The 22,314-nt window shown below is 42.4% G+C and overlaps 1 protein-coding gene across 2 annotated transcripts; it reads right to left on the reverse strand.

Annotated features, from left to right (window-relative positions):
• Positions 1 to 1,206: 1,206 nt before the first annotated feature.
• Positions 1,207 to 18,614, reverse strand: LOC129834214 (uncharacterized). 2 transcript variants are annotated; one of them, XM_055898959.1, is made up of 7 exons: positions 18,166 to 18,613; positions 13,632 to 13,702; positions 10,337 to 12,067; positions 10,121 to 10,177; positions 9,571 to 9,705; positions 9,150 to 9,247; positions 1,207 to 7,677 (listed from the first exon to the last, which is right to left on the reverse strand). In XM_055898959.1, exons 3-7 carry the CDS (start codon positions 10,685 to 10,687, stop codon positions 7,473 to 7,475), a joined length of 846 nt encoding a protein of 281 aa, XP_055754934.1. In that variant the 5' UTR covers positions 10,688 to 12,067; positions 13,632 to 13,702; positions 18,166 to 18,613; the 3' UTR covers positions 1,207 to 7,472. The 2 variants fall into 2 exon arrangements, with proteins under 2 accessions (XP_055754934.1, XP_055754935.1); XM_055898960.1 differs by lacking the exon at positions 10,121 to 10,177 and having other exon boundaries at positions 18,166 to 18,614.
• Between the last annotated feature and the right edge of the window lie 3,700 nt (positions 18,615 to 22,314).

Raw genomic sequence — 22,314 nt, forward strand, 5'->3', positions numbered from 1 at the left:
TAAAAAAGAGAATCATGCTGTCTGGTTTGCTTAATATGTGGAAGGTCAAATCATTTATACTTTTACTACTGATACTTAAGTATATTTTAGCAATGACATTTACTTAGTATTTTACTGAGTGACTTCACTTGAGTCATTTTCTATTAACTTCTTTACTTTTACTCAAGTATAACAATTGATATGACAACTGTTCAAGACATTTAGCACCCAAGACTCAACATTCACTTGGTGGCTTGAAGTAGGGATGTTGAACTAGGATCTGTTTTAGCATTTCTGAGTAGAATTAATAACATTACTTTGACAGGGGGGACTGATTCCAGTTCAGCATTCTTAGCTGAAGACATTTCATAAATGCGTACAGAGGAGTACTGTTCTACGATCAGCTTTGCCTAGATCATATTGAATCAGTTGTCTCTGTGTAACCAATGTGAAATGGCTAGCTAGTTAGCGGGGTGCGCGCTAATAGCATTTCAATCGGTGACGTCACTCGCTCTGAGACCTTGAAGTAGTTGTTCCCCTTGCTCTGCAAGGGCTTTTGTGGATCGATGGGTAACGATGCTTCGTGGGTGGCTGTTGTGTGCAGAGGGTGCATGGTTCGAGCCCAGGTAGGGGTGAGGAGAGGGACGGAAGCTATACTGTTACATCTGGAATAAGATTATATGGACAGGGGTGGGTTTGATCAGAGATCAGCACTCCTACTCAACACCAGTTGCTGTAACAACATTTATTAATCCAATTTCCCTTGCTGTCTAATGTCCTTCCGGAACCCCACCTCAACATTGTTCTGTCAAAGCAACAAAAGCAAGTTAGCATGCTTTTGCAAGGATTTTAACTCACAACCTCTCCTTTGGGAATTCACCACCATAACCACTACTACAACTATTTCTAAACTATCTTAACATGTGGGTGCCTTCAGGGGGACCAAGGTTAGGAACAACTTTAAATGGTCTACAAAGCATGCCCCCAGGTAAAAGTAGGCTTTTGCAGAGAATGGTTGTATTGTTACTCCTCAGCATAATGTTATCACAACTCTATTGGAAGTACATTTGAAATAAGGTGGCACTTCATTCTTGCTATTTGATGGGAACTAACCCCTGTCCCGCTACATACCTCGTTTGCTCTTTCAGGCCCACAAAGGCAACAAGAAAAAGTTACCCCATTAACTGCTCCTTCTAGCGTCCTTCTACCCAGTAATGTACTCGGCCATACACAATCAAATTTTATTCATAAAGCCCTTTCAAAATCAGCCGATGACACAGTGCTATACAGAAACCCAGCCTAAAACCCCAAAACAGAAAGCAATGCAGATGCACGGTGGCTAGGAAAAACTCCCTAGAAAAGGCAGGAACCTAGGAAGAAACCTAGAGAGGAACCAGGCTCTGAGGGGTGGACAGTCCTCTTCTGGCTGTGCCGGATGGAGATTATAACAGTAAATGGCCAAATGTTCATAGATCACCAGCAGGCTCAAATAATAATAATCACAGTGGTTCTAGAGGGTGCAACAGGTCAGCACCTCAGGAGTAAATGTCAGGTCCGGGAAGAGGTAGCACGTCCGGTGAACAGGTCAGGGTTCCATAGCCGCAGACAGAACAGTTGAAACTGGAGCAGCAGCACGACCAGGTGGACTGGGGACAGCAAGGAGTCAAAGTGGCCAGGTAGTCCTGGGGCATGGTCCCAGGGCTCAGGTCCTCCGGGATAGAAGGGAGAGGCAGAGAGAGAGAGAATTAGAGGGAGCATACTTAATAACCTCTTGACGCTAGGGGTCAGATTATTATTATAATTTTTTTAAAATAATGTTCCCAAGGTAAACAGACTATTTCTCAGGTCCAGATCGTAGAATAGGCATATAATTTTACAGATTAGGATAGAAGACACTCCAAAGTTTCCAAAACTGTCAAAATATTGTCTGTGAGTATAACAAAACTGATTCTGCAGGCAAAAACCTGAGGAAATCTAACCTGGAAGTATTTTTTATTTATTTATCTGTGTTTCCTCGCCCGTCTTTCTTCTATTTAAATGGGTATCAACCACATTCATTTTCCAATGGCTTCCTCAGGCTGTGACTAGGCTTTAGACAGTTTCAGGTGTTTATTTTGAAAAATGAGCGAGATTTTTCAAAAGTAGTCAGATGTCCTTTGATTAGTTCATGCGCGCGAGAGGGGTAGCTCTCCATTTTCTTTCTCTCTTTTATTGAATAGGTTAGGGTCCGGTTGAAATATTATCGATTATGTTTGTTAAAAACAACCTGAGGCTTGATTATTAAAAACATTTGACATGTTTCTACGAACATTACGGATACTTTTTGGAATTTTCGTTGAATGGAACGAGGCTTTGGTTTTCTGAACATAACGCGCAACCCAAATGGCGTTTTTTTGTTATAAAAGTAATATTTATCGAACAAAAAGAACATTTGTTTAACTGGGAGTCTCGTGATTACAAACATCTGAAGATTAATCAAAGGTAAGCAATTCATTTTATTGCTTTTCTGACCATGCTAATTTGGGGATAGCTGTTCTAGCATTGATTGATACACTCACAAAAGCTTCGATTGCTTTCGCTGCAAAGCATATTTTCAAAATCTGACATGATAGGTGGATTAACAACAAGCTAAGCTGTGTTTTGGTGTATTTCACTTGTGACTGCATGATTATAAATATTTTTTGTAATATTTTGCGCCCTGCAATTCAGCGGTTGTTTAGGAAAATGATCCCGCTAAAGGGATCCGTAGCGCAGAGAAGTTAAATTCACACGGGAAACCGGATTAGACAGAATAAATACTCCAGGTATAACATCCTGAACCTAACTCCCCTACACAAACGACTGCAATGTAAATACCGGGGGCTGAGACAGGAGTGGTCGGGAGACACTGTGACCCCGTCCGATGATACACCCTCAGTAGCGCCTCACGGTCAGATGCCAAGCAGTTGCCATACCAGGAGTGGATGCAACCGGTCAGGATGCCTTTTTGGACATTATGGACAAGCAGGTTTTCCAGGATGATGGAAACAACTGGGTGGCTCCACTACCCTTTCGCCCCACTCGACGTCGCCTTCCTAATAACAGGGAGCAGGCCATAAACCGTCTCACATCACTTCGCAGGACTTTAGACAAAAAGCCTGACATGAAGCGTCATTTTATTGACTTCATGCAAAATATGCTGGATAACGACCAAGCCGAACCTTCACCGCCACTAGAGGGAGACAAAGAACGTTGGCATCTGCCCATATTTGGTGTTTACCATCCACAAAAGCCTGAAACAATTAAGAGTAGTATTTGACTCCAGTGCGAAGTGTCAAGGCGTGTCACTTACCGACGTCCTGCTCAGTGGTCCAGACTTAAACACACTATTGGGTGTCCTAATGCGCTTCCGCAAAGATTGTATTGCACTAACAGCAGATGTGCAACAAATGTTTTACTGTTTTGGTGTACGTGAGGATCACAGAGATTACTTAAGGTTTCTCTGGTATGAAGACAACAATCCAGATAGAAACATAACTGAGTACAGGATGAAAGTACATGTATTTGGGAACAGCCCTTCACCAGCCGTAGCCATCTACTGCATGAGACGAGCAGCGCTACAGGGTGAAAAGGAACACGGATCAGAACCCAAGCAATATGTAGTGAAGAACTTCTAGGTCGATGGGCTGACAGTAGCTACTACAGAAGAAGCTATCAACATTCTAAGAAAAACACAAGCAATGTTGGCGGAGTCCAACATGAAACTACACAAGATTGCATCCAATAGCAAAACAGTTATGGAAGCCTTCCCTATGGAGGACCGTGCAAAAGACTTAAAAGATCTGGACCTCGGAGTGGATCCTCTCCCCTTTCAACGGAGTCTGGGACTTTCCTGGAACCTGGAAACAGACAGCTTCTCATTCCAGGTGTCCCACAATGAGAAGCCTTTTACGCGGCGATGCATCCTGTCCATAGTGAATAGTCTTTGACCCCCTTGGGTTCGTGGCTCCAATAACAATGCAAGGTAAAGCCTTAATCAGATAACTCTCTTCTGATCAGAGTGAGTGGGATGCCCCTCTTCCCCCAGAAATAGAAGAGGAATGGAAAATGTGGAAGGCATCTTTGATGGAGTTGGAACATATGTATATTCAGCGGACCTACTTCCCAGTCTCCTCGTCTACCACTCAAAGAAGAGAGCTACACATCTTCTCGGATGCCTCTACAGTAGCCATAGGAGCGGTAGCCTACCTGAGAGTTATTGACTCGGAAGGTCAATGCCATGTTGGATTTGTCATGGGGAAATCAAAATTGGCCCCTCGTCCGGCCCACACTATCCCACGCCTAGAACTGTGTGTGGCTTTGCTAGCTGTTGAGATGTATGAACTGATCAGAGATGAAATTAACATTGATGTAAATGCAGCCAAGTTCTACACAGACAGTAAGATAGTTCTCGGTGTATGGTGTGTATGGTGCCAATAGGGTAACTCGCATCAGGAAGTCTACCCATCCAGATCAGTGGTGTTATGTAAACACTGACAGCAATCCAGCAGACCATGCAACCAGGCCTATACTTGCTGCGCTCTTAAAGTACACCAGTTGGTTCTCAGGTCCACCTTTCCTGACCTAAACAAACTCAAGTGAGCCTGAGAACATAAATCTTGACCTTGTAGAGCCTCACGCAGACGCAGAGATTCGACCAGACGTCACTGTCTTCGCCTCTAAGGTTTCTGGAGCTCAACTCTGCTCTCATCGCTTTGAGAGGTTCTCAAGCTGGAAAGCTCTCAATCGAACCACAGCACGACTCATTCATGTTGCCAGATCCTTCCATGAAGGTGCGGACAACACCAGTTGCAGAGGCTGGCCTGACTGTAATAAACCATGCGGTACAAGTGAGTTGTCACAAGCCAAAACAGCAATCATTCACTGTGTGCAACATGAATCTTTCAGAGAGGAATTCAAATGCCTTGAAAAAGGAAGAGTTCCCTAAACAAAGTACACTCAAAAAGCTGAACCCAGTGATTGATGAGAATGGGTTGCTGAGGGTGGGAGGCATCTTTGATGGAGTTGGAACATATGTATATTCAGCGGACCTACTTCTCAGTCTCCTTGTCTACCACTCAAAGAAGAGCTACACATCTTCTCGGATGCCTCTACAGTAGCCATATCCTCCGCCGACATGTCACAAGACGAAAAACATCCTCTCATCATCCCACGGACACATCATGTCGCCACCCTGCTGGTAAGACATTATCACGAGCAAGTGGCTCACCAGGGCCGTCATTTTTCAGATGGAGTTAATCGAGCAGCAGGCTTCTGGATTATTGGGAGAAAACGTCTGGTCTCTGGTATCATTCACAAGTGTGTCACCTGCCGCAAGGTTAGAGGAAGGTTAGTTGACCAACAGATGGCTGATTTGCCTGCAGACAGACTCATCTGAACCACAATTCACCAGCGTTGGACTTGATGTGTTTGGACCATGGAATGTCATAACTCGTCGCACTAGAGGTGGTAGGGCAGACTCCAAGCGCTGGGCGGTGCTCTTTACATGTATGTCTACTAGAGCAGTCCATATCGAGCTCATCGAATCCATGTCCACATCCAGCTTCATCAACGCGCTGAGGCGTTTTTTTTCTCTATCCATGGTCCAGCAAAAGTGCTACGCTCTGATCGAGGTACAAACTTTATAGGTGCCTGCAGGGAACTGGGTATCGACACAAATGACTGACTAAATACCTCTCAGATAAGGTATGTACTTGGATATTTAATCCTCCACACTCGTCTCATATGGGTGGTTCTTGGGAGAGACTCATTGGGGTTGCCAGACGTATCGTTGATGCTATGCTGTTTCAGATGGGTTCCACTCGTCTCACACATGAGGTCTTGAGCACTCTTATGTCTGAAGTTATGGCAATAATCAATGCGAGACCCCTAGTGTCAGTGTCAACCGACCCGGACATGCCTGCCATTCTCACACCCTCAATGTTACTGACACAAAAGACCAGCGCTACCTCAGCCCCTTCTGGATACTTCAGCATGAACGACCTTCATGGAAAACAGTGGAAGCAAGTCCAGTGTCTCGCTGACACCTTTTGGAAAAAGGTGGAGACAGGAGTACCTGACAACGCTGCAGAGACGCAGAAAATGGACAGCAGAAAAGCCAAATGTAAAAGTGGGAGATGTTGTCTTATGGAAAGACAGTCAGGCACACAGAAATGACTGGCCAGTTGGGCTTGTGGTCAAAACCTTTCCCAGTACTGACAAAAAGGTTAGGAAAGTGGAACTAAAAATTGTCACGCAAGGAGCTGCTAAAGTGTTTCTGAGACCAATCTCAGAGATTGTTGTTCTTCTTTCTGAAGCATCCTAGAGACAAAAGATAAAAAAATAGAAAGGACATTGTTTGTTGATATGTTTTATTTCATAGTGGCACAATTTCATTATACCAGGTGGGGAGTGTGCTGCCATCCTGTTAGAAGGTAACAGATTATTTTTATTACAATGGTTCAAATGGATTTTCAATGTGTTCCATGGTGTTATTTGCCCCCTAGTGGAGCTTTCTGGTACTTAGACTGTACGCAAACAGGAAGTAGATAATTCGTTCTGCACGCATTGAAGCAGCTAAAAACAACGCTACGGTGCAGGTCTTTCAGTTTAGTTATTTCTTGTCACGCTTCAGCCTTGGAAAATATTTGTTTGTAAGTTCGATTCAAGCATATAGCTAGTGATGATAATCTTGTTATTGATATAGTTGCTTACATATCAATGTTGGTTGCATTTACTCACACAAATTGCAATGCCTTTCATGTATGCCGCTGTATTACTTTGCTCGTGCGTCATGCAAACGAATTGTAAAATATACAATACTGTAGTTTTGTTACTTTTTCTAGTGTAATATGCTTTGTTATTCTACATAGATGGTTGTACATTATTCGAGTAATGAAAGGAGTTAGTCAATTACCATATGAGTAACAATTAGCTATATGGTTTGTCATCATGCCAGATGCATGGTGCCTTGTATTTATGCAACTTCAAAATGTATAATGTACAGCTACAGTATGTTGGTGTGAATTGAATACTAAAGTCCATTATTTTCTGTATTTTGCAGTTTTACAACAAACATTTTCAATATATTCATTCAAGAAAAGTCACGCCTTGGGAGTTTTATTGAAGACTTAGTTCTTAGCTATGTCTAGTTTTGCATGGGAACGCAACTCAAGGGCAGAATACCCTGGCTTTATCAATCTATACATCTACAGAAATAAAACCGTTCATGCTTCTATTGGCTGTTTGAGTGTTTAATAGCTTACTGATTCCATGAGCGTCAAGCCTCATGCAACAGAAAAATAAATGAATCCAACAGTGTGCTTCAGCATCAGACAAGCTCATATGTAGTGGGTTCCTTCAAACACATAGGGCGTGTCTGTCTATATGGAAAAATACATTTAAACATTTAGACCAATCGATTGGTGGAAACAGGAAGACCAAGTTGACCAAGATTTTTTCCCGTTGGGACAGCCCTAAAATATACCCTGTAAATCATTTACACCTCTGGACATTATATCAATTTGACACAGTATCAACCCAATAGTAGCCTTGGTGTGCAGGTATTCAATTGTGGCAGGGTGGGCATATCCATCGTAAGGCAGGATTATCCATGTGTTGATTTTAAATGGTGACGGATACCCCAGCACAGGAGGTGTAGGATCAACTGGAACACTCCATCTGTGAAAGTACATGTCAATTAGGCCATTGATTCCATTATATGATGTCACAGGTGAAAGGATAGCTCAGCAAGTCCTCTTGTTCTGTCGAAATGGCCACTAATGTTCGGCATGTACTGGAAAAGTGTCCAACTCTTGAAAGTGCGTCACAAAGAAATGCCAGAAAATCGCAATAAACGGATATAAATTGCTATAAAATCGGTTTAAATTAACTACCTGATGTCTTTAACACCTATAACGAATAAAAACATGACCGGGGATATAGAAGTGGCTAAACCAAAGCTTGGAAGGAGGCCAGTCCGACGTCCACTCTGCGTCGAGCGCACGGCTGAAAAGGTACTTCCGCATCTTGGTCTTATATTAAGTCCCAGATTGCGCAATCGACCCCATTCAAATTGTCACCACTTACTGACATCTAGAGGAAGTCGTAGGCAGTGTTTGTAGCCCCACAGCATTCACAGGGACTTATAAACTGACCTGGGAACAGAGGCCAAGATTTCTGAAATCTCACTCCCTGGCAGGAAAAGTGCTGTAGAATGAGTTCTGTTTCACTCAGACATAATTCCAACGGTTTTAGAAACTAGAGTGTTTTCTATCCAATAATAATATGCATATTGTACGAGCAAGAATTGAGTACTAGGCAGTTTAATTTGGAGACCAATTTTCACTAAGTCGAAACAGCACCCCCTATATTCTCAAGAGGTTAAATGTTGTAAATTACTTTTGTTGCTCGAAACAGCAGATTATGGAATATTTCTACCAACCCATCACTCCTGTGTTCCAATGGCACGGTGTGTTAGCTAATCCAAGTTAATAATTTTAAAAGGCTAATTGATCATTAGAAAACACATTTCGAATTGTTAGCACAGCTGAAAACTGTTGTCCTGATTAAAGAAGCAATAAAACTGGCCTTCTTTAGACTAGTTGAGTATCTGGAGCGTCAGCATTTGTGGGTTCAATTACAGGCTCAAAATGGCTAGAAACAAAGACCTTTCTTCTGAAACTTGTCAGGCTATTCTTGTTCTGAGAAATGAAGGCTATTCAATGTGAGAAATTGCCTAAAAACTGAAGATCTCTTACAACACTACTAATCCCTTCACAGAACAGCGCAAACTGGCTCTAACCAGAATAGAAAGAGCGGGAGGCCCCGGTACACAACTGAGCAAGAGGACAAGTACATTAGTGTGTCTAGTTTGAGAAAGACGCCTCACAAGTCCTCAACTGGTAGCTTCATTAAGTAGTACCCTCAAAACACCAGTCTCAACGTCAACAGTGAAGAGGCGACTCGTTTTTCTGTCCTGCTAAGCATTCAAAAAGTAACGTGTGCTTTCGGTGTCAGGGAAAATGTATGGAGTAAAAACGACATATCTTTAGGAATGTAGTAAAGTAAAACTGGTCAAAAAATATAAATAGTAAAGTACAGATACCCCGAAAAAATACCCAAGTACTTTTACACCACTGGATAGACCATACCTGATGTGCTTCACCAGGTTCTCACTCATATGGCTCTCCGCGTTAGGGGAACCAGTAGGGTCCAGGACAATGGCAGAGTGGGTCCTGCAATTGACATACTAAACACAAGCGGTAATTCCAAGTCAGTATATCAAAATGGCCTCAAACATAACATATTCAAGAATAGTACTGTCCAATCTCACTAAAATGGTCAACCTTGTGCAGTTTACCAAGACTATCCAGTGGTAGTTTCCCACGTTGCAAACTCCAATCCAGCAACTGTGCTGCTTCAGACTGGTCTACAGGAATAGGAGTGAAGATACATTTGTACGGTGTGGCAGGCCATCTTTTGTCAGGAAGGTGGCAGCGCTCCCTACATTGACCCCTCTAGCCTCTTATTTAGAACCATGACACAAAAGCAACTCTGCGGACATGCCTTTACCTTTGACAAGGTGTTCTTGCGCATCACCACCTTATCCCCATGCAGGATCATCCCTGCCACAAAGTGATCCACAATAAAAACATCCCCCTCCACTTGAAGGTCAATCCTCTTCAGTTGGAGGTAGAAGTCAATTACCTAAAGCAGAATGGCATATGGTTGGTCAAAGTTTACATAATGCCCAGGCAATACAGTCAGCCCAAGCAACAACTAATTGTACTTTATACCAACTGCACGCATGGATATTTCATACAATTCAACCATAACATGTGGGGGACCTTAAAATATCCCCCCACTAAGCCACTCATTGGGCTTCAACGTAAGGAAGTCATGAAGGGGCAGGATGGCAAAGGATCCCTCCAACAAAATTATTGCAGTTGCCCTGTCCACTCCATCCGACATTACCCACACTTTATTGGCATAAGACTGTACACCTATACAAACAGATTTTGGGCATCAAAAATGGGGTCCAAACTGCCTGACCGTACAGATGTGATCAACATGCAGTAGGAAAACATGCAAAATGTAACCAAAACAGTCACATTCCACTTACTCTACTCTCCAATTCGTCATCCCTGCTGGGGTGTTTGTCAGACAGAGACAGGTCACCCTATTGAATAAATGGTGACAGTTCAGTTTGGGACAGACCTGCATTTTGTGTTCACAGATATACGTAAAACCCATGAGGACCACATGGCTTAGTAAAACGGTCACATTTTTAACATACCCAAATAAGACATGTAACTAAACAGCAACACATAAGACCAACCTGTTGATGAACGGTTGATTGTTCTTCCTGGTGTTTGGCTCCTGTCTGGACATGCTCCTTGGCGGCACACTTATGGCCAGAGCGTTTTGCGGCCAGATGCCTTGTCCTCAGCTTTATTGGCATAGGACTGTCCACACTTCTGCCAATGCCCAGTACAGCTGCCAGTCGGCGGACACAACTCTGGGCACTGTCAGATGCAGAGCAGGAGCATGTCTCCATTGGCAACAGAGTAACGACATGCTGCTTGTCTGAGAAGCCCTGGTAGAGGAATGATTTGGTGCTTGGCACCAGGAAGATACGTCCTTTTGCCAAAATCATCCTGGCTAAGGCCTCCGCTCCAGTTTCTGCCATGACAACCTCTTGTGCCACACAGGACTGGATGCCTTCAGCAAAAACACCATGTCTTCCTCTGACATGTGGTAGGGGAAACTGGTGGTGGGCATTCACCTGGAAAATTGCTCATGGCACTCTGGGGTCAGGTGGAAATTCCCTAGGTTATAGTAGCCACGCAGCACCTCCCTCAAGGCATTGGTTTGGAGTTGGTAGAGTAGATAAATTGGTTTATCTACTCTGACCTTCCATCCAACCAATGCCTTGAGGACAGCATTGAATCTGAGGAGTTGTTGGTAATTCCATCTGACTGGATGCCCAAGCTGTTGAGCACACATTGTGCACCCTTGTCCATGGCATCAGAGAGTGACTGATGGAAATAAGCCTCGAAATCAGGGCTCCAGGAGGCACACTCTCCAGTGTACATTCGTAGTCACTCCTTGATTTCGTGGCCAAGAGCTCTTTGATGGCCTGCTGGTAATCGGCCACACCTTCGGCACCCTCTGACCCCATCTTCTGCTTCACATTGTTCGAGATGCGGTTCCAGCAATTGACAATCCTGGCTTGCGGCAGCACAGACTGGATTGCTCCCTCAATAGCCGCCTCATGGTCTGTGCAGAAGATTGAAGTTGATAGTTGGGGAAGGAGTGAAAGGATGGTGCGAAAGAACTGTTTGTGGTTTTCCATGTGGTGTGAATGAGGAATGACAGGGGAAGGACAGGTGCCTCTTGAAATGTTACATGACGGAAAACAAGGGGTGAAACATAAAATTGCCGAGGTCAAACGTGGTGTCATTGTGAAAAATGTGTGCTCCTTGGTGTTTGCTTATAATAACTGCCTTGGCCTCTTCAACCATTTCTGGTACTGCCACTACCAGAAGGGTTGCGGCGGGTTGAGTCTCCATATGGGTGACAAATCCGGGGGAGAATGTCACCCATCATATGTGTTGCCACCAACTCGTCCCGGTCCAAAACAGTGACATCCCTTGCTTGACGAATTGTGTTCTTGACTTGTGCCAAATTGCAAGGTTGGTAAACTGGCATGAATGATGCATTTGGGGATGGTGGTGGGTTATTGGTCATGTCCGAGTGTACTTTGCCAGGTGTTTGTCTTTCGCCGGGACATTTCATCTATAATTTGAGGTAGCTGATCGGATGAAATCCGTTGCTTGTTGCTGTTGGCGTGGGGGACATTGGAGTGTGCCTCCTCACCAAAGTAGTGAATTAGCACAGGAGTATCAGGCTGGTGAAGCAACTCCTTCTCCCTTCTTTGGAGCCCTGGTGCTTCCTTTCCTGCATAGTACCGCACCCTTCGTTTTGGTTTACGGCAAGGAAGGCTGTGGGATCCCTTCTGAAACCAACTGTTTGTGTCCGCCTTCGTCCTCACATGACGAGGAACTACCTGCAAACAGAAAAATGTCTCCAGGTTAAAGTTGGAGTGGTGGAAGGTGGGATACCTTAGCGGGATCAACCGTTTCAATCATTTCAGCTGCTTGTGCTGGTGTTAACGGCAGCTGCCGCATGGTGTATACTTGCTGGGGTAGTGATTGGGGGGGGACCTGGGGTAGTGTAGAGGAAATCTGGGAGACAGAGTGGGGTTGTGCATAGGCCATCCTTCCCTTATTCCACACATCGTAGAGTTGACAGCGATAGCTGGAGGTGTTAGACCTTTCCAGTTCAATGACCATCACAGAAAATAATCAATTCTCCTGATGGTCGCTCGCTGCTGTAACTTCCTCTGGTAAGAGACCTAGCCTTTCAACAACTGAGGCAAAGTCATCAAAAGTTGGGGCCCTCTTTCTCTTTGGCATTCTGACAAGGAAAATTACATTTGTATAAGTATTGAGATTACACTTAAGACAAGTTTAAGACAGTTAACTAACTATATGGAAAAATATCCCCAAGTGCTTCAAATAGTTTACCAAGCCAGACTAGTGTACATTCAGAATGAAATTGAGACCTGTTATAAGTTACATTATTTTGAATTATAATCTGCATGCAGAATTTGACATTGAAGGTAAAGGAAATGGATTTTAAAGTGAATTCTATTCTTTGAATAAGCCATATCCCCCTGTAATCAAGGATCATTTCTAAATACATGACTCGCCAATCATTTAAGCAATGACTACTTCCAGGGAGGATGGAATTAAGCTATCATTCATAACCAGTGGGCTGCAGGTATAAGCGACATAAGCAGTAGCTAGGGGGCCACCTAACAATATTATTATGATTTATTTTTTAAAGAATTCAGTCACTATTGTATTAGAATAGTAAAATACACAAGGTGAAATTGAAATTTGGTTATGAATCAGCAGTTGGTTTATTTCTAGCTCCCACAATGCAGTAATACCTAACAATAGAAAACAATCTTAAAAATGTATACAATAAATATCAGAACAAGTTATGTAAGTCAGTCACATGTCAGCTACAAAAATATAGATCGCCTAGACAGTCTTCTAAACTTCAAGTAATAATGACCCAATACCGATTTTGTTAAGTCACTCTCACTCAGATATGGTTAACATACATAAGTCCTGGCAAACCGTGTAGAATTGCAGGAAATTCCCTGTAATACTGCTCCATGGCTAAATGAGTCTAATTGCACGAAATGTATTCTAAATGTCTATTTCTCGCCACTGTCGGGGGGGGGGGGGGGGGGGGGGGGCACCCCAACAAAATCTCAGTTAGGGCCCCCAAAAGGCATGTTAAGATCCAAATGAACATCCGAACACGGACAGAGGGGGACCTGGGACTTCATCCACAAATCATCTGAGTCAGTGTTGATCTAGGATGTGTATGCATCTATAATCTTATTCTTGTTGTAAACCGCAAAACTGATCCGAGAGGAACACTTCTACTCTGAGACACTTGATACGTAAGGCCCCAGGTTAGATTGAATGTTGACACTTGGCCCCTGGGGTTGAGTGGGATCATATGGGTATCAAACTTCATGCTAATGAATTTACCTGGAGTAGGAGTGATGAGTTATTGCTGACGCGGATGACGCAGAGGCTCAAGTGTTTCCACTGTACGAGATCTGTGGAATGGTACAGACAGTATACAGATCAGAGGTCAAAAGTCTAATATATGCAAATAACACGATTGGGTTGTCGAGCTGACAATAGTGGCTCGCTCAATCTTTACATATATCCCTCCTTTCTTCCTCCCTAGAAGTAATCACTGATTATAAATAACTAGAAGGGTTAAACCCATGTAGTGGAGCCCTTGGTTTGACCTGCCCAATCCTGTCTAAGCAGTGATTGCTTCATTGAGGGAGGAAGGAGTTGCTCAGTAATTAGTACCAAACTTCTCAGTTCTCACAAAGTGCACCCATTCAAGTAGAGGAAATATGGTGCAAATGTAACAGTTGTAACTTTACGTCGTCCCCTCGCCCCGACACGGGAGCGAACCAGGGACCCTCTGCACACATCAACAACGGTCGCCCACGAAGCATCATTACCCATCGCTCCACAAAGGCCACAGCAAGGGGCAACACTACTTAAGTCTCAGAGCAAGTGACGTAACTGATTGAAATGCTACTAGTGCGTACCCGCTAACTAGCTAGCCATTTCACATCCGTTACACAAACTCATTTTAGCCCATGCATATGCCAATCTAATGCTTTTACATTTATGGCGAATAGTGAATAATATGTGCGCCCTTCAGGAGGAGTGTTTACATTTACATTTAAGTCATTTAGCAGACGCTCTTATCCAGAGCGACTTACAAATTGGTGCATTCACCTTATGATATCCAGTGGAACAACCACTTTACAATAGTGCATCTAACTCTTTAAAGGGGGGAGGGGGGGGGGGGGTAGAAGGATTACTTTATCCTATCCTAGGTATTCCTTAAAGAGGTGGGGTTTCAGGTGTCTCCGGAAGGTGGTGATTGACTCCGCTGACCTGGCGTCGTGAGGGAGTTTGTTCCACGATTGGGGTGCCAGAGCAGCGAACAGTTTTGACTGGGCTGAGCGGGAACTGTACTTCCTCAGAGGTAGGGAGGCGAGCAGGCCAGAAGTGGATGAACGCAGTGCCCTTGTTTGGGTGTAGGGCCTGATCAGAGCCTGAAGGTACGGAGGTGCCGTTCCCCTCACAGCTCCGTAGGCAAGCGCCATGGTCTTGTAGCGGATGCGAGCTTCAACTGGAAGCCAGTGGAGAGAGCGGAGGAGCGGGGTGACTTGAGAGAACTTGGGAAAGTTGAACACCAGACGGGCTGCGGCGTTCTGGATGAGTTGTAGGGGTTTAATGGCACAGGCAGGGAGCCCAGCCAACAGCGAGTTGCAGTAATCCAGACGGGAGATGACAAGTGCCTGGATTAGGACCTGCGCCGCTTCCTGCGTGAGGCAGGGTCGTACTCTGCGAATGTTGTAGAGCATGAACCTACAGGAACGGGTCACCACCTTGATGTTAGTTGAGAACGACAGGGTGTTGTCCAGGATCACGCCAAGGTTCTTAGCACTCTGGGAGGAGGACACAATGGAGTTGTCACAATGGAGTGTTTGATGTCATGAAACTGAAATCATGATCATCATTAATTATTTCTTACAGACATCCAACCAAATTATGTAAAAATATTTACAGGCCACTCAAAATGACAAATTGAGAAAGACAAGAAATGAAATGATTTACCCACATATTAAACATGTTCAAAGTATGTCGACATGAACAAATATAGCGATGTGCAGAAAATATTTGCCATTTCAGTTGTCATTGATTGGCATTTCCCCTCATCCCAATTCACATGTCATGGCTACATCTTGTAGAACCTTTCCATTTAATTGCATAATAGGCCAGCCAACATGGGACAAGTGCTGGGGGGAAAAAACGGTCACATGCTAGTGTAACGGATGTGAAATGGCTAGCTAGTTAGCGGGTACGCGCTAATAGCGTTTCAATCAGTTACGTCACTTGCTCTGAAACCTAGAAGAAGTGTTGCTCCTTGCTCTGCAAGGGCCGCGGCTTTTGTGGAGCGATGGGTAACGACGCTTCGTAACGTGCGACCGTTGTTGATGTGTGTAGAGGGTCCCTGGTTCGCGCCCGGGTCGGGGCGAGGGGACTGGTCTAAAGTTATACTGTTACATTAGATCAAATAGTGAAATACCAACAAAGTTTGGCAGGATGTCATCCAGAATGTGGAAATGTAAGGCCATGTGCAAGAGGTCAAAGGCCACAATTGGGCAGAATGGGAAGTATCACCAATAACCAGAGACTGGATGCATTATTAGTATATTTGTATACAGTTATTCTTAAAGACCGGCACATGCACAGAAAAGACCCGGTTCATTTTTCACCTGTTAGATGGAATTTCTCTACCCCAAACTGTCAGATATAGTTTTAGTAGTTCATGAAGGTCTTCGGACAGGAAAGTTGTGGTTAGTTAATGGCCCACTTTCACAAAAAAATATATTTTTTTTATTTAACCAGGAAAGGCTCATTGAGATTTAATCTCTTTTTCAAGAGCGTCCTGGCCAAAATAGGCAGCACCAAGTCATTACAAAAATTAGACAGATCTAGTAAAACCATTGAATTCACAAGAGTATAACAAAATCAAAAACAGCAAATTAAAAACATTGACAGGTCAGGGAATCAGCCTCAAAATCCTTCATCAGTGATTTAAAAAAAAAAAAAAAAAAAAAAAAAAAGAAATCAGACAAGTTCTTCCAGTTTAAAATTATTTTGTAAGGTGTTCCAAGACATGGCGCAGAGTACATAAAAGCCCTTTTACCAAATTCAGTTCGGACATTTGGAACAGTTAGCAGGATAAAGTCCAGCGAACGAAGAGAGTACCCACCACATTTCTGAACAATAGCTAAAAGTAGCTAAAAGTTTGACAAGCTCTCACTGGTTCATCCACACAGGGTTGTACAGAGACAGAAGACACTGAATCAAACAACCTACCAGATGATACAAAGTGCTCATTGAAACAATTCAGCATTTCAGTTGTCATATATAGCAACAGAGTCCTTCAAAACACATGACGGTAATTCATTAACATTACAAGACAGACTTAATAGCATCCCAAAACGTTCTAGGGTCATTCAGGTTATCAGTGGTAACAGACATACAATATTCAGACTTGGCCTTCCTGAGAAAAGAACACTTGTTTTGTAACTGCCTAAAAATAAGCCAAAGCAAAAACTAGATTACGGTCGTGAATAATACAAGACAGCTCAGAAGAAAACCATGTTACTTGTTGTTATTACTGCATTGTCGGGAAACTAGAAGCACAAGCATTTCGCTACACTCGCATTAACATCTGCTAACCATGTGTATGTGACTAATAAATTTGATTTGATTATCCCGCCCTTTAACCCTGAACCTGCGGAATGAGGCATGTTTGTTTACTATTTGGAAAAAACCATCATGAAAGAATATCCAGGCAGTTTCCACATCAGGGATAAGCTCAATCTTGCTCCAGTCAAAATAAAACAAACCATGAAAGAAAGCCTGCTCATTAAAACACTTCAAATTTCTCTTACGAATAAAACGTGGGTTTGTCTTTGGAACCTTAGTATTTCTAACAGCAACAACAGCACAATGGTCACTTAAATCATTACAAAAAACACCAACCGCAGAATATTTATGTGGAACATTTGTCATTATCAAATCAATCAGGGTAGATTTATCTGGGAATTTAAGATTTGTGCGAGTGGGTGAGTTAATCAACTGGGTAAGATTCATAGAATTACAAAACATTTTTAAATCATCAGACACAGGCTTTAACCAACACCAGTTGAGATCACCAATCAAGATCATTTCACTATAAAGAAGTTTAGACATAAGGTGTGTCAAAGAAGAAAATGCGTCACCGAGAGCATAGGGGTGTCTATAACAGCCAATCACAGTTATAGAGAGGCCCTTTGAAACATCAATATTCAAAGAAATAAATTCCAACTGTTTACAAATAGTTTCAGACTTTGCCACACTTACAGGGAATTTAGTTTTTACATATAGCCACACCCACCTTAACTCGATCAGTGCGATAAACATTATAACCACTTATACAAATATCCTTATCAAAAACAGACTTACTGAGCCAGGTTTCAGAAAACACAATTACATCAGCATCAGTTGATTTAGCCCAAATCCTAACCCCATCAATTTTTGACAACAGGCTGCGTACATTTAAATTAGAAAAACCAAAACCAGATCTTGATTTAAAATCAGAGGGGGTTTGGAGACATTGCATATCAGGGCCAGGGTTAGGTTGCACGTTACCTGATATCAACAACAGAAGAATAACTAGGCACCTCTGTTTAATAACCTTGCACAGCTTCTCTTTAAGAGACCTACTGTAAGCGAATTCTACAAGTGAGTTTCCAGACAACACAAAACAGTCATTTAAAACCATTAGACTTTGGTAGTGACACAAATTCGTACTGTTCACATCATGCCACAAATGCATCGGCACTTGGACGAGTGGAGCGAGTAAAAAAGAGTGAGTTCCTGCAGACAAAATGTCTAATGGACGGGAGAGCACAGTGTCAGATGTACTCACCCTGCGACAATGTTCGTTTTCTCCAGAGTTCAGTTAAGTCAGTGCACAAAGCAATACCACGGAAATTGTCATTTTCTCTGACAAAAAAATTAAAGAGGCCAACGAAGGTAAGGGGAGAGAGGGACAGCGTGTATGTATGAGTCTAAATGTGAGTATTTGCGCGTGTGAGTAGATTGGGTGTTGAGGGCGATAGAGAGATCGGGTTGGGGATTGTTGAGCTGCCACTGACAGCCAGGCGAAGAGCAGCTTGGACAAGACATTCCGCGGACGAAGGAGGAACTCAGGCCAGCCAGAGATAGGGTTACTTTGGTAAACTTCAAGTAATGAAGTGCCGAGTTGAAGGGAACCCGTGATCTTTACACCAGCAAAAGTAATAGTGTGCACTACACAAAAACGAAGTTACGCAACCATAAATAGATTATTAGTAGGTTAAAATGTACTAGTCAGACAAACGACTTGACATCCTGCCATCTTGGAAATTCCAAGATGAATTCGGAGAAATGGCTTGTTTTTTGTATAAAAGCAAAAAGTTAAATATTTTGATAGGTTCTACTACATCATTGGAGAATGGTCCTTAGTGGTGCTGCATACCACCAAGGTAGCAGAAAACCCACTTTCAACATTTTTGTATATTTCCATATCTGTAAAGGCAAAAAACAATTAGGGTAATACATGCATGCGTGTTTGTCTGATAATGCAATCAGTCACTCTGGTCAATTACAGGGTACTTCACCTGCATGTGTTACTAGTGCCATTCTGGGCTTAAAGATAAATTGGACCGTTGACCCATTGAGCATTCTAAATTCCAGATGACCTCCACCCATACGGTGTTCATCACCCCATCATTTCATATAGCCTGGATGACTGACACAACTCTTTTTCAAACACTTTGTCAACAGTGGGTGACCTAATATCAATTCAAACACAGGAATAGTCATAGCATTAGAGCAATCCTATTTCAATTCCTCTTGTGCCTCAAGGCCCCCAATAACATCCTACCACAGGATTTTCAAATTCAAGAAATGTAATTTAAGGGACATGACACTGAAATATAATTTGGTGAAATGTTTTCATTACACTACTTTTGAAATGTGAAGATAAGTCTTACATTTTAGATTGGATTGTCACGTCCTTTCACTTCAATTAGATGGTTGATGTGAAAGAGCTGGCCGATGGCTTTGAAGGAGTCTGGTTGAGGCACAATGGGACATGACAATGGCATGTGTATGTTAAAATTATCTTTATATGAATTTTGGCATGTCCTATGTAAAATGTGATAACAAATAAACCTCCAGTCACAACTGTGTCAAGTAATTGTTGGAGACACGTTGCAGACGACTTTTAAGGCGAGTCCAGACTGATTTAGATTAACCTTCATTTATAAATAACTACTTCATATTATTTGTGGCTCAGCAATTCAGTCACAACTCACCCTTGATCGATCAGTCTTGATGCTCTGGAACACGGCAAAGGCGTCAATCTATGATTTCAAGGACTTATAACGAGCACTTAGACTACAGACACCTGTGTAGCATTGACTACACTTCAACTTGCACCAATGTGTGGTCAATTAGACATTAATGACCAGAAATGACTAGACACCTTGTAAATACTTGACTTAACCCTTGTGTAGTCTTAACATAATGTTTACTCCCCTGTTTACTCAGAAATGACTCACCTTCACTAAGTCCTGAAAATAAAGCAGCTTAATTGAATTGGAAAGGCCAAATCTATTATGCATGAAGAAACAACCTGTCATCCATCACAAACTTTGTGAATATCTGGGTTTTCCAGAAAGACTGCATTTAGTCAGTGGACACCACTCATTTTTATTACAACACATCTGTCATTATTGTTTTCTTTACTAAAGTAGAGGTTTCTTATTCTTATCATTGCTAAAGGTACTGCATAGGTATACATGTGTTTTTTGTCAAGAGATAGCACTTGTATAGCGTAAAAAAGTAGCAGAAATGTGCAGAAAGTATTTTTATTAACATTAACATTCAAAGGTGTTCCTAATCTTGGTTCCCCTGAAGAAAACCACATGTTAAGATAGTTTAGAAATAGTTGTAGGGGTGGTTATGGTGGTGAATTCCCAAAGGAGAGGTTGTGAGTTAAAATCCTTGCAAAAGCATGCCAACTTGCTTTTGTTGCCTTGACAGAACAATGTTGAGGTGGGGTTCTGGAAGGACATTAGACAGCAAGGGAAATTTGATTATAAAATGTTAGGTTACAGCAACTGGTGTTGAGTAAGAGTGCTGATCTATGATCAAACCCACCCCTGTCCATATAATCTTATTCCAGATGTAACAGTATAGCTTCCATCCCTCTCCTCACCCCTACTTGGGCTCGAACCAGGCACCCTCTGCACACAACAACAACAGCCACCCACGAAGCATCGTTACCCATCGATCCACAAAAGCAACGGCCCTTGCAGAGCAAGGGGAACAAGTACTTCAAGGTCTCAGAGCGAGTGACGTCACCGATTGAAACGCTATTAGCGCGCATCCCGCTAACTAGCTAGCCATTTCACATCGGTTACACAGAGACAACTGATTCAGTATGATCTAGGCAAAGCTGATCGTAGAACAGTACTCCTCTGTACGCATTTATGAAATGTCTCAGGCTAAGAATGCTGAACTGGAATCAGTCCCCCCTGTCAAAGTAATGTTATTAATTCTACTCAGAAATGCTAAAACAGATCCTAGTTCAACACTCCTACTTCAAGCCACCAAGTGAATGTTGGGTCTTGGGTGCTAAATGTCTTGAACAGTGGTTGAAAAAGTACCCAATTGTCAAACTTGAGTAAAAGTAAAGATAAGTTAATAGAAAATGACTAAAGTAAAGTTGAAGTCACCCAGTAAAATACTAAGTAAACGTCATTGCTAAAATATACTTAAGTATGAGTGGTAAAAGTATAAATAATTTGACCTTCCATATATTAAGCAACCCAGACAGCACGATTCTCTTGTTTTTTTTATTTAAGAAATAGCCGTGGGAACACTCCAACACTCAGACATAATTTACAAACGAAGCATGTGTTTAGTGAGTCCGCTAGATCAGAGGCAGTAGGGATGACCAGGGATGTTCTCTTGATAAGTGTGTGAATTGGACCATTTTCCTGTCCGGCTTAGCATTCGAAATGCAACAAGTACTTTGGGTGCCACGGAAACTGTATGGAGTAAAAAATGATTTTATTTTGAAATGTAGTGAAGTAAAATTAAAAGTTGTAAAGAAACAAAGTGTAAAAGTACAGACACTACAAAGAAAACAGATATATAAACGGAATGTAGTGGAGTAGCTGAAATACATTTTTGTTAAGTAATTTACACCAGTGGACTTGAAAGGAACACCTCAATTACCTCGACTAACTGGTGCCCCCACACATTGTGCCCCAACACATCTGTACCGGTACCCTATGTATATAGCCTCACTATTTTTATTTTACTGCTGCTCTTTAGTTATTTGTTACCTTTATTTCTTATTTTTTACTTAACAGATATTTTCCTTAAAACTAAATTGTTGGTTTTAAGGGCATGTAAGTCAGCATTTCACTGTAAGGTCTACACATGTAGTATTCGGCGCATGTGACAAATACAATTTAATTTGTTACACATGTGAACATCGTGTGACATTGAAACTGTGTTGACACCTAGTGGACAACCAGGGAAACTACCACACACACACACACACACACACACACTATAACCTTAAAACAAATGGGATGCTTTAAATACGTTGCTCTTTTTTATTAGACACTAATATATATGTCCAATAAACAGACGTTCAAAAGTCGGAATGTAAAGCACAAACGACTGGAAAGTTCTCAAAAGCAGCTGTAGTGATTCAAGCATCTTGAGGTTACCTGAAATAGGTCAAAGCATATATTTTAAATGTTCTAATTTATTTCATCTTTATTTAACTAGGCAGGTTGAACTCAACAACATCGACACAGACACAAGTTACCTGCTATATTTGGGAAACAGACTTAACACAGAGAGAACTTGGCAAAATACAATGTATGTTTCTGTAGTACGAGTAGGCTGGTGTATACAGTATCATCGGTAACAATTGTGTACAAGCCACCTAGCTAATAAAATACTGGGGATAGCGGCTATTAGTTACATTTCAACCATAGCGATTCCCTAA

Source organism: Salvelinus fontinalis, chromosome 35, assembly GCF_029448725.1.
Source record: "Salvelinus fontinalis isolate EN_2023a chromosome 35, ASM2944872v1, whole genome shotgun sequence".
NCBI classification, from domain to species: Eukaryota; Metazoa; Chordata; class Actinopteri; order Salmoniformes; family Salmonidae; genus Salvelinus; species Salvelinus fontinalis.

Coding starts and splice junctions, on each gene's coding strand:
- LOC129834214 (XM_055898959.1), bottom strand. CDS start 10,687: ATGGCAGAAACTGGAGCGGAGGCCTTAGCCAGGATGATTTTGGCAAAA. Junction 10,178..10,336: donor AATCAACCGTTCATCAACAG/GTTGGTCTTATG, acceptor TTTATTCAATAG/GGTGACCTGTCTCTGTCTGA. Junction 7,678..9,149: donor AACCTGGTGAAGCACATCAG/GTATGGTCTATC, acceptor GTACTTTCACAG/ATGGAGTGTTCCAGTTGATC.